The 12782-nt window shown below is 35.7% G+C and overlaps 2 protein-coding genes across 6 annotated transcripts in view; one reads left to right on the forward strand and one right to left on the reverse strand.

Moving 5' to 3' along the window:
• Positions 1–14: 14 nt before the first annotated feature.
• On the reverse strand, positions 15–3190 carry LOC105232049 (ribonuclease Z, mitochondrial). 2 transcript variants are annotated; one of them, XM_011213623.4, is made up of 4 exons: positions 3039–3190; positions 2309–2960; positions 1463–2249; positions 15–1408 (listed from the first exon to the last, which is right to left on the reverse strand). In XM_011213623.4, exons 2-4 carry the CDS (start codon positions 2948–2950, stop codon positions 279–281), a joined length of 2559 nt encoding a protein of 852 aa, XP_011211925.2. In that variant the 5' UTR covers positions 2951–2960; positions 3039–3190; the 3' UTR covers positions 15–278.
• Positions 3191–3518: 328 nt separating this feature from the next.
• LOC105232048 (tyrosine-protein phosphatase corkscrew) overlaps positions 3519–12782 on the forward strand; it is a 51123-nt gene continuing 41859 nt past the window's right edge. For 3 of the 4 annotated variants that reach the window (XM_029552726.2, XM_029552727.2, XM_029552725.2), the window contains exons 1-3: positions 3519–3676; positions 4742–4929; positions 5000–5126. In XM_029552726.2, the coding sequence (XP_029408586.2) occupies positions 3663–3676; positions 4742–4929; positions 5000–5126 (329 nt within the window). In that variant the 5' untranslated portion in view covers positions 3519–3662. Of the gene's footprint in view, positions 3677–4249; positions 4674–4741; positions 4930–4999; positions 5127–12782 lie in introns of those variants that run through there. The other variant, XM_049454946.1, reaches the window with a different exon arrangement.

The following is a 12782-nucleotide window of genomic DNA, read 5'->3' on the forward strand; positions in this document are numbered from 1 at the left end:
CATTTCCACGACAATTGAACTTACATAACTGGAACGGATTTTATTCAGCCAAGTACTGTCAACTCTGCTATAACAACAACAATAATGGCCAGTCAATAATTAATACTTTTTTTTAACAATTTTATACACATAAGCTTTATATATTTGTGTACGTACGTACTAATTTTTGCGACGTCAGTGCGTCTAGATAGCTAACAAATAAATTTAGAATTTACAAGCATAACGAGATAAAATCTAATAACATTGTTCACGAATTTATACCAAATATTCACTTCTCCTCAGTCTGCATTCAACAATTTCCGTTTCCGTTCCAATTTCATTTCCCGTTTCAACGCCTTCTGTTCCAATTCCTCGGCATGCTCGGCAAAAAGCGCATGCAACGCCGGGTACATGTAATGAAATTGCTCCAAATCACCCAACGTCACTTGCATATTATCAAAGGCTATAGATACATTATTCAACTGTGGCTGCGCTTCGTCGCCGCCCACTAGTTGCTGCATGCGTGGCAATTTCGCGTAGCGTTGTGAGAAATGCGTGAGTATTATATGTTGTGCTTGCATTTCGCGGCCCTGTGCGATGGCCTGCGAAATAGTGCTATGCATTTTTACTTTCGCCTCTTCGATTAAGTCATCTTCCATGGTGGCTTCATGTATGAGCACCGTTGAGTTGCGTCCAAGCTCGACAAGATCGCGACAGGGCATTGAATCGCCACTATAAGTGATTGTTATTGGTTCACTGCCATCTGTTGGCGCTGGCAGTCGGAGACAAACACCAAAGGAGTGCGGACAATGACGCACCAGGCATGTGCCGATTGCCTCAATGGCGAGATCAGCGCGTGTTTCATGCAAAAGCATTGGTTGCTCCAACAGTTCGGCATTGCCGATGAGCGTGTAGGTTTGTGCAATATTCTCAATGCGCTCATTGTAGAAGTTCAGCCAAGGTTGTATTTGTATGGGTGCAAAGAGCAATACTTTTTGCTCTGCCTGTGGCACATCCGCCTCCTGCAGCAGGCGCTGACGCTCATTTAACAAGCCAATCAGCCCGATATGATGATCCGCATGCAAATGCGAGATATAAATCGCTTTCAGATTACGCACAACGCTTTCAGCACGTGTTTTGCCATAGAAGCGCACAATTTGGCCGAGTGTACCTTCACCACAATCGAGCAGCATAAAGGAATTTTCGGCTGGTTGTATCATAATGGCGCTCACATTGCGTGTTTTATTCGGTATGCAGGAGCCGGTGCCGAGAAAAGTGATTTTGGGGTATTTAGCTGTACAATTCGGTGCAGGTAGCGTTTGTTGAATATCTTTTAGTTTGCTGAGTAATGTCGGAAAGTCAGCGAGTGCCTGTGTTTCGCTAATATATTCACTGGGATTGAGTTGAGCCTCCGCGCTGCGATCAAGACCTACAAAAAAGTCTAAATTAAAAACGTACAGTGATGTAAAATATAAAAAGTTACCCTTCCGGGGACGCAAATGGAAGTTTGTAAGCGAGTTTATATTTGTTAGCTGCGTTTCATTAGCGTCACCTACTGCCTTCTGTGTGCCTTCTGTCACCTTCTCCGTTTCGCCTAATTTAGTACGCTTCAATTTATTGCTAATATGCAAACTGCTGCAGGCGTCTTTTGCCTCGGTGAGCAGTGGAAATGTACGTGTATTCAATTGATTTAGTTGATATTGTATGCGATGCGCAGCTACATAACCAGAAAAGTTGTTATGTGGCGAATTCAAATATAAATGCTGTGTTCGTGGCGTGAAATTCTCCATGAAATCGCGATAACAATTGTTTTCCAATATTTCGGCCGGCGTAAAGTGCACCACCAGCGCAACTTCATTTTCCATGTCCTGTTGTAGATTGCGGAATACATCCGCTTGCGCTTGTAGTGCCGGCAAATACTCCGCTGTCGGTATATCTAAGAACACGAAGGAGAGCGCTGTTTCACTGGGTTCACTCACGTCCTTGGAATGCACCACGGTACCGTCGGGCAATGTAACATCGAAGCCATTCTTCAGTTGACCCAACAGCGGACCAGGTGGCACACCACGTTCAACACATTTGACCAAGTTAAGCGCACCCGGTCGTGGTTTTAGCTTGCATATATAAGCAACCACCATTTGATTGTTGGCGTCTATCATTTGCGTGGCATTTGACGTGGTGACCAATGGCTGTTTATAAAGCGGCACATACTTGACGCTCATCACGGCGTCTTCAAAGTCTGTCGATTGTGTGCAATCACAGGTATTTACCTATAAACAAAATATATTTGTAAACGAGTACAGAAAATATGGTACACATATGTACATACCTTCAGTGTTTTCAGTACGACAAAGCGTTTCATGCTGTGCAATATGCTGTCTAAATGTGGGGGCCCATGCAGCGCCATTTCCTTTACACCTGCGTCCTGTACAGTTAAAGCTAAGCCTGGGAATCCACCCACTACCGGCCAAGTATTGCGCGTCACGAAAATATGTTCTAAACGCGCTAACTTTGTTTTGTGCTCATGTGCTAAACGCTGTGTCCCTTCACCACAGTTGAACAAATAACGTGCCTGATCGGTAAACAGATAGATGGCACTTGGTGAACCATTGGCACCGGCACCGAGCACTTGTAAATTCACAATACCTGGTATATAGGGCGTTGTTTTCTTTTTGGCGGCTTGTAGCTGCTTCTCCCGGCGAAGCTGTGGTGGTGCTGGCTTAGGTTGCCGCGTGCTAACAGTTACTTTAGAAAGTACAGAGTTAAGCGCATCTTTGCTTGCACATTTATTTTCAATTTTATAATCATCGGTATTTTTCTGCTGTACCATGTCTGCTTGTGTTTCCCCCAACTGTGTCACAGTTGTGCTGGGTGCTATTGGAGATTCCATGTGCAGGAATGTGTTTACTTGCGTGAATTGTAAAGTTTTGACACGTGCAAAGCTACGTCGCAAAGTGCTGTTGAACAACATAAGCGTTTACCTGTAAATATGGGGTTTTTGTTGATGATTTTGCAGAATAGTTTTTGATGAAATAAATAATCAACACGGTGTTACCTACCGTGCTGCTGACTACTTGGGGGAAAAACACATGCGTCGCTGAAAGCAGCGTTTTGACATAACTTAACAGCTGTTCAAATTTTTAGAGATGACAGCGAAAATAAGTGGAAACACAACGACGCTAACTAGCGAGTAGAAAGCCTGCAAGAGTTCACCTCGAAAGTTTCTATAGAAATACACCAAACCTTATTTGCTGCATATGTATTAGAAACTAATTTTCTTGTGTATTAAAAATTCCAATAAATTGTTCCAACGTCTACTATTATTTAAACGGAACTAATTCCAGCTTTATACTATAAAAAATATGAGCGAAATGCCAACATACCACATTTCATACAATGTTTTAAAATTTCACCTTCGGCGCTAACAGTGGTGAAATCCACTCTTCGTGTTTTATTAAGTTTTGACGCTTCACACGCTAGTCCGCAATTGAACATTCTCTATAAATCTACATTCTCGAACTAAGGGGGGCGAATGCCAGCTCCAAAGAAGAAATATCAAGAAAGCAGCCAGTAGCAGAATTGAGGTTGAAAAGGGAAACGAAACCACACAAAGATAAAAGCTGGAACAAAAGTGTGTTGGGAGAAAAAATTTTCTTCGATATTGAGCTAAAATTCATCAGAAAATGTCCTCGCGAAGGTAATTAGATTATAAAGTGCACTTGGTTTATGCTAGTTGACAAATATGGCGCTGATATTTAGTCTAAAAACACGTTTCAAATGTGTACAAAAAGTGAAATTTTGCAAATTGGCATTGTACTCGGTTGACATATATACTGCTATACGCGATTACTTTGTGTGTACGCTGATGTGCGAGTGCGGTCGCGGCTGAGACCAAAGCCACTGCAGCTGGCTGGCTGGCTATCGGACGGCCTGCCTGATTGTCTAGCAATGTGTTGCGTTGCTGCTATGGCCTTCTGTTGCTATTGTTGTTGCTGACTGCCCTGCTGATGCTATGCGTTGTTGCTGAGTGCATGCTGTCAATCGTTTACGTGCGTGCTTATATGTGTGGGTGCATGCATATAATAGACATGTGTGTGTATGCGTTTTAAAACGCTACTGTCGTCATTACCACCACCACCCGCCCCCACTTAAACGCGTATATAACCCCATTAGAAGATTACGCTTTTGCCGCTTAGTAGCAAACCGACGGTACCAAATTTGATATAAATGTAGTGTGATGAGCATTGTATCAATAGAGAAATTAGAAGATAAGAATGCTTCAAACACATCTAAAAACTATGATACCAGCTGTGCTGCGACATGGCCTTCCTCACGTTTTCGTTGAAATCAGATAAAATCGCTTGTCAAACGTTGTCAAAGGTTACTCTTACAACATAGAATGTCCGTGCCACCCAAACTCCCACCTGCAGACTGTCAATAGCAGCTGCACACGACCGGCTTCACACTCGTGTCCTGTGCACACAGCTGACGAGACGACCAAAATTATTGCTACACATACACACACACGCATACGCAAGCGATAAAGCATACATACAAAAGAAGTAAACTAAAGCACGCTTATTAATACAGCTCCAGGATTTTTTTTACAGAAATTAAGCCATAAAAATGGAAAATACTGATTCCTATGTGAATTTGCAGGCAGAGAAACGTTTTGAGCTACTACGTCGAAAAAAGTCATTGCAACTTAAACTTGTGATCACAACTACTTTATTAATGAAAATTTTTTCTTCCACTTGTGTAGATGGTTTCACCCAACGATAAGTGGTATAGAAGCTGAGAATCTGCTGCGTGAAAAAGGCTTCGATGGCTCGTTTTTAGCACGCCTCTCATCCTCAAATCCTGGCGCTTTCACGTTATCGGTACGCCGTGGTCAAGAGGTGACGCATATAAAGATACAAAACAATGGTGACTTCTTTGATCTGTATGGCGGTAAGCGGCATTGCATCACTAATATTAATATGAAAATCAACTTTAATTTGCAATTGTATATTGGTTTCAGGTGAAAAATTCGCAACACTTCCTGAATTGGTACAATACTACATGGAAAATGGTGAGCTGAAGGAAAAAAATGGACAAATTATAGAACTAAAACAGCCATTGATCTGTGCTGAACCCACAACCGAGAGGTAAGTGGCCAAAAAACATATCTAATTGATTTTTCGTATATAATGCGTGAAAAATGTGTAAAAGTGAGCAATAGTACAAGTGCTACTAAGCGATTATTAAAATAGTGAAAAAGGGAGAAAACAAAGCAAAAATGTTCGGTAGCAACAGTGGTTGTTGCTTTTTATCATTTGTTTATTAAATGTTGTTTTAAGAATATAACAATCATGTACATGTACTTATTAATATTAATGTACGTAGATATGTATGCATATACAAGTGTGGGCGTAGGTGGCGTATGAGTAATTCAGTTTGGATTTCGAAAATGCATTCACTAATCGCAAAGTGGCGAAATACATACTTACATATATGCTATATATATATACATACATACATACCTATATACGTGTGAAACGTGTATTACAAAGTATTGAGCTATCGAATTATTGTTTGATAAGCTCATAAGTTAAATAAGTATTGTATATACAAATGTACAAGTCGCTTCTTCAGCGTTGATAAAGTGGCAGTGTACGAAGCACAAAATATACCTTAAAAAATGTGTTATAGTGCATTTTTTATATACACTATTATATGATTATTCATAAAAATTAATTAATTTGGATAAACATGTGTTAAATTAAAATGTTTTTAAGCAAAACTTTATAAAAAACGTTTGACATCATCTAAGAACGTACATGCTAATACATAGCGCCTAAATGTAGGCTGCATTGATTCATTTTTTATTTAAAAAGCTTGCGCGTTACTTTTAGTATAGCTTTCAGCTATATTCAAATAACATAACAGATAAATTTAACAAAAATATGTTAGAGAATCTATTGGATTCTTTGCTGACTTAAACATGTATGAGTATATAAATACATTTTCTAAAGTCTGTTAAGTCTACAAAACACAGTACTTAAGTACTATAACATGTACTTAAATACTTTAAACAATAAATATTTGTCGCGGCCTCCTTATTAATATAAAAATATTAGATATAAAAATCTATAAACTAATTAAAAAAAAGCTTAGAATTTACATTTCGGATCAGCTTCTGTAAACTCCAAATTTTTTTCTTCCCAAAAACGAAAAAAATCACAAACATAGCAAATAGCGTGCCTTTTTATTTCTAGAAAAATTATCTTTCTTCTGTTGTATTTTTACTGCTATAATGTACATATGTCTTCAGAAATTATTTATTTTATTTTATTGACACTCGTTATTGGAGTTAACGCCAACGTAATTTTATGCGGAGCAGAAAAAATATTGTGTATGTAAATGCATGTGTGTGTGTATAGAAATTCTTTGTTCCATTTATTGTTCCATATTTTACGGCCCACATATTTGGCATACGCGAAAATTTGTTGAACTTTGAAGTGATGCACGCAAACGCTTTACACAGTCCATTGTCAGCTCTGTTTGGCATAAAATCTTCAACGAAAAATGAATGAAAAACGTTGATGAAAAGAAGTACCTAAAATACAGAGTGATAATCAAGGTAAAAGCACAAACATTTGGCTGTCATTTCTATGCGCTTTTAAGGCACTTAATCGCGTAATTACTTTTCCTTATTAGTGGATGATGGCTTTCTTAAAATGAAATATCCATTCATTTATTTTGGCATCGTCTCTTAAAAGAATAAAAATTATGGATAAAATGATAAAGTTCCTAAAATGAAAGGTGATTAACTTTTTTTGCAAATATTTTTCACACTCTTGTTTATTTAAGGATCGATTTATAGATAGCTGATTGATTATTTTTTTCTGGTTTATTTCAATATGGTCTGAAGTGTTAGAACAAAAAATAAGTTAAAAAAAATGTTTTATACTGTTTTAGAAAGTCTCCAAACTCTCCACTTCTTTTTTTAGCTGAAGAAAATGCTTAAACACTTAATAGAATTCATATAAAAATATTGGTTGGCTTGTAAGCCATTTTTCAAAAGTCTCCAAACTTTGTAAATGCGTTAAACATATATGAATTTAGCTAAATAACTTTAAGCTGGTATAAAACAAATGATACTCGTTTAATACCTTTGAAAATTTAAAAAGTCTTTACCCTAAACACTTATCAATAGGCAATAAAAATTAAAAAATTACTAATTTTATCATTCTCATTAAGTCTGCAAACTCTACATAACACATTTACCATAATAAATACCGTTAAACACTTATGAATAGGCTATAAACCCAAACAAATTGGCTCGTTTTACTGTTTTTTGTATGTCTCCAAACTCTACACAATTTTTATTGTCTTTAATAATACACAGTAAAAGTAATTTATAAACGTTTTTAATGATTTGCAATTAATTTTCACAATGCCTACAAACTCTACACACCTGCTGATAATTAATTATTGTATATTTCCCGCAAAATGTGCCCGTTAATTTAAACTAGTTTACATAACAATTTAATATACTCACTACTGCTGAGTTTTAGTGATTGATGAATTGATTCCTTTTTAGCTTAGTCACGTTTACATTTGCGGTAAAAAAAATAATTTCGTTAAATTTCGCCAAATGATTTATCACTCGCCGATGCTTAGATAACCGTTCATTCAACGTGGTTGTCAATGCGCTATCAGCTTGAAAGGCGCAAAGCTTGTCTCCACTGTTTTAGCGCGCAACGAATTGCTAACGAGCCGTCTTTCAGTTGTACTGTAGCCCTGTGGCATCAGCGCCGCTAAGCGCTAAACGTTCGCCCTTGAAATGTTATGCGTTTGATTATCTAGCGATCGTTACGTTTATCTGCCTGTCAAAACTGTTTAACTTTGCTAATTTTCAATTTAGTTTATTTAATGGAGCATTTTTTCAATTTTACTAATTCCAGTCACGTTTTTATAAACAATTTACATAAGCATATACATATTACATATGTACATATGTTTATAGATGTGTATATGTATAAGTATGCATGTGTGTGTATAGGTACTTAGGCCTCTGCGATGCGCAAAACAAGTAGAACTCACTCGCTACCTTAAAAAGGGTATCTTTTTTATTCAGTTGAACTAAGAAGGCGTGTTGATTTACACGTTGAAATTTGTAACAAATATAATTACAGACGCCAATTAAATTTATAAAATCGCCGACGAAATGGAAATGTAAATTGGGTGTCGTGATGGCGATCACCTGAAAATGTTCTCAAGCAGCGCAGTGGTTGCTATGTTAGTACTAAGTAGAATTTCACATACAAATTGTGGTTAGACGTACTTTTATAAATCTAGGTATTGCAGTTTCCTGCAAAATTTAGCAAATTTTCAGATATTTTTTATTCTATTTAGCAAGTTTGTAAGCAAATTGTGTTGCTTGTAACTAATAGAATCAAATATAAATTTAGAAAAATAGTTTTGTTTAGTTTTTGGTACACAACTTACAATTTTTTCAAAAATTTTAAAAAGTCTCCAAATTTTTTTTTTCTCTAAAATGTATATAAATTATCATTATTTGTATAGCAGTTATTAATTTAAACACTATCATGATAGTTGAACAATTTTTAAAAAGTCTCCAAATTTTTGTTACTCCCAAAATGTATATGAATTATCATTATTTGGATATTAGTTACTAATTTGAATACTGTAATTACATTTGAAAATTTTTTAAAAAGTCTCCAATTTTTTTTTTTCTAAAAATTTGTACGAATTATGCTTGTTTGTATAGTAGTTGTTAATTTAAATACTGTAATCACAATTGAAAGATTTTTGAAAAGTCTCCCAATTTTTTTTTCTAAAAATTTATATATGTTATCTTTTTTTGTATGTCAGTTATTAATTTAAATACTGTAATAACACATGAAACATTTTTAAAAAGTCTCCAAAATTTTTGTCACTCCTAAAATGTACATACATATGTATATTATTATTTGTATGGCAGTTATTAATTTAAATGTTTGTGGATGTTTTCCAACTTTACTGAACTAAAACTTATGTAATTGAAGTTGATCAATTTGAAACCACGAAGTAACATAGTTTCGTAGCATGAACGTCGGCAATTCAGGATCACGAATAATTTCGTAAGATGAAAAAACAAATATAGTAAAGGCCACATATTATCAATAATAAATCAGTTTTGTATGGAAAAAATATAATTTCGCAATCTTCGCACTTCTTTCTCTTATTTCTCTCACTTTAATCAGACTTATAGGAAGTGTTTAAACAATTATTAAAATTGTTTTGTTCTTCAGAAGACTGTCACTGTTCGCCTTGTTAGCGAAAACAACAATTAGTGGTAATTAATGTGTCAAAATTAAAACGTTTAATGATCGTGTTATAAAATCAGTTGTAAATCAATTTTCTCAATAAATTGTTTGGAAGTTCTAAGCACTGATTAATTTAGTTCAGGCTTTTTATAGTATATTTATATAACTCCGATGCCTTACTTGAACCAAAGCCGAGGTTCAATCGGAAATGCCAAAAACAACTTTTTTTTGCGATAAAAATGAGGCTTAGAAGTAAAATAAAAATCCAGCTAGGCTAGACACAGTCATATCCAATGCATTTATCGTAGACAATTCTTCGCAGCATCCCATCCTAACTACTCCTATTTATCAGGTCGCTTCTAGGCATTTCGAACTTTAGCTGAGCTCGTTGTCAAAACATAACTACGATTAAAGTGGGGTTAGATTGTCTATGGATCTATCAAACGTGCCATTTGCCATTCTTGTTCAAATTTCTTAATTTTTGAGCTTCAGTCTGTTTGCAGCAATCTCTAGAAAATTCATATCTACAGCACTTCCCTTCTTGGTTATGTCTGTACCAACGCTTCCTTACCCCTACGCGCTTGATTCCCACGAACAGCAGTCAGTCGCATAAATATGTTTTGCTGTCTCGCCATTGTGGTCACGTTTCCTTCTGACTGGGTATTCCCAGTGCTCGTATATATGTTTTTTATTTCACCGTAATTATAGTAATCTTGTTATGTTGCGTCTTATTATCGTTTGTGGCATTCAATTTGCGGTTATGTAGCGTGCTCTGATTCTTAAATTGCTTGAATGTTTCAATGCTCCGTTTTTGTTTGAGTCTTTTTCTCACTTTCATTGGTTTGGAGTCAATGATTTACTTGCTGAGTTTTATGTTTCGCTTTTTCTCATAATAACTCGCAGTTCCTGTGGTCTGCGGCTGCGTCGCTAATTAGTCTCTGCTGATTGGCGAATGCTTTTTATTTTTTTAATTTTTTATTTCCTTTTTTCCCTATTTCCGAATCCTTCGTACGTCGTTCTTTGCGTCTCACCTAATTGTCGTTGATTGCTTGCTACTGTTTTGCATTTTTTCGCAACGGCGCCAAGCAATGCGTGTTTGAATTTAATTATTTTGGAATACCTGTGATTTTATGTGCTTCCCAGCTTCTGTTGTAATTTGTATGGAAATCCTGCCATGTGTACTACGTAAGAAGCCGAACAATTTGGTTAGCAAGTGGTCAGAAAAGTTTGATTTTTAATGTATGTGTAATTTTGCGTAGAAAAATAAAATCCTAGAGGGTTTAAGGGGCGGGGAACTTAGTGGGAAATTTTGTTTTTTAGTTAATACCTTTAGAAATAACATACTAAAACTTCAAATGGATGTCTCAAATAGGTTTCGAGTTACAGCCATCAAAAGGGCGGACACACAGTTCATTCAGTCTTATCAGTTTTTCTCGTAAAGGGTTCTTAAATTTACTGTAGGTAGGAAAAATACCATCGATAGGTTCTTTAGTAAACTCTTCATTCGATCAAAATAGTCCTGTATTGTTTGGAAACACAGTGTCGTCCGTTTTTTTCAATATCCGTTCTGAACTTTTTGACGCAAATTTTTTTTGGTTAAGAACTGTCATTTCTGCTTTCAAGTTCATCTTTAACTTCTATTTCTCCTTCTAGGAAGTTCCTCAAGAAATTTAATTATCACTTGTGACTTGATCTCAAAAATAGAAACTCATTGTAAAGTCTAAAAGATCTATCTAGGAAGTAAAAGTCAGAACTAACTCTAAAAATCGTCATCGATTTGTAAGCTGTGATGACGAAGCTTGTTAACGATTATCAATTTAGTCGGCTAAGAATCCGAAAAAATACCCGAACTTTAATCGCAACTTCGCCTTCTCCATAGAAACATCAAGCGAAAAAAATTCGATTTTACTTGGTTGAACTTGTGGAACACAATTTCATCTCTGTGGTTGACAACATAACTTATTGGACTTGTGGAGCGCCGCATAAAACTTCTATGAAGGTTAAGAAGAAAAAATTAACAGTTGAAAATAGACAGTGTTGCATTCGTTGCCACTACGTGAGGAGTTCTGAACTTTTTTCTTGGTTCTAGATTCGATTTCACTTGGTTGAACTTGTGGAACACCCCTCCCTGTGGTTGATAAAATAACTTGTTGGACTTGTAAAACGCCGAATTAATCTACTATGGAGATTGAGAAGAAGAAAATAACACTGCATGCGGGGTTCTGAACTTTTTTCTTGGTACTTTTTTGCACTTTGCATTTCGCTTCCAAATTGCGTCGTTGCATTGTATTCCCTCGGGCGTATGTGACATGCAGCACGCTCTCATCGGCCTGTCATTGCATAGATTTGTTTGTATCTTATTTGTCGGGCGAGATTTATTGGTTCTTAACTGCCACAGTTTACGTGTAAGTTTTAGATATTTGCGATAAATTATTGCCGATTCAGAGCTGTCGCCTCTATTGCGCGTACTGCTGACGTATTGTATCGGTTGTACTATATCTACAAGTGTTGTTGTGCTCTGTGTAATACTGCTGTATTCGTGTTTATATGTATGAAGATATTTGACGCTCGCTTCGGGGGAACTGTTGTCACAGCCTGCGTTATGGCATCCGTACGTGCATGGACTTCCTGATGCTTTTGGACATGAAAATTTCAAAGAAAAAAGTTAATGAAAAAATCTACATAAATCCAACAGCGCGAGGTGCTTGGAAGGGGATGGCGTCAGTCAACAGCAGCTAACAGTGAACGAAAGCTTTGAATGAAGTTTAGACGCTGCTCAAGTGGTGATTTGCACTGTGTTTAAACTTTTCTCTTAAACGAATTTAATTTTTATATTTTTCACACTTTTTTCAAGCGGTTATTGCAAAATTTTTAAGGTCTTTGGCTCAAAAATATTTACACGCTCTGCTGTTTTTTTAGCGAGTGTTCAAATATTATTTTTTCTATTTAACTAATTTGGAGACCAGGTTGTAAGCGAATTGTGCTGCTTGTAACTAATGGAATCAAAGATAAATTTAGAAAAATAGGTTTGTTTAGGTTTTGGTACACATCTTACTAATTATGCAAAATTTTTAAAAAGTCTCCAAAATTTTTTCTCAAAAAATTGTGTATGAATTATCATTATTTGGATGCCAGTTATTAATTTAAATCCTGTAATCACACTTGAGAGATTTTTAAAAAGTCTCCAAATTTTTATTTCTCCAAAATGTATATGAATTATTATTATTTGTATAGCAGTTATTAATTTAAATTCTATAATGACCAATGTAAGATTTTTAAAAAGTCTCCAAATTTTAGTTTCTGCAAAATGTATGTGAATTATTATTATTTGCATAGCAGTTATCAATTTAAATTTTATAATGACATATACATATAAGATTTTTAAAAAGTCTCCAATTTTTTTTTTTTTGATTTATATGAATTATTGCAATATTTTAAAGATTTTTTTTTGCTCAAAAATATTTATACGCTCAGCACAAAATTCTGGAA

Source organism: Bactrocera dorsalis, chromosome 4 (genome assembly GCF_023373825.1).
Source record: "Bactrocera dorsalis isolate Fly_Bdor chromosome 4, ASM2337382v1, whole genome shotgun sequence".
Classification (NCBI taxonomy): Eukaryota; Metazoa; Arthropoda; class Insecta; order Diptera; family Tephritidae; genus Bactrocera; species Bactrocera dorsalis.

What these genes read in the sequence shown, in the direction of transcription:
- LOC105232049 (XM_011213623.4), bottom strand. Translation starts at nt 2,950, where the DNA reads ATGTTGTTCAACAGCACTTTGCGACGTAGCTTTGCACGTGTCAAAACT. An exon ending in TCGTACTGAAAACACTGAAG is followed by an intron (nt 2,250 to 2,308) that starts GTATGTACATAT and finishes TTTTGTTTATAG; the next exon opens with GTAAATACCTGTGATTGCAC. An exon ending in CCATTTGCGTCCCCGGAAGG is followed by an intron (nt 1,409 to 1,462) that starts GTAACTTTTTAT and finishes ACTTTTTTGTAG; the next exon opens with GTCTTGATCGCAGCGCGGAG.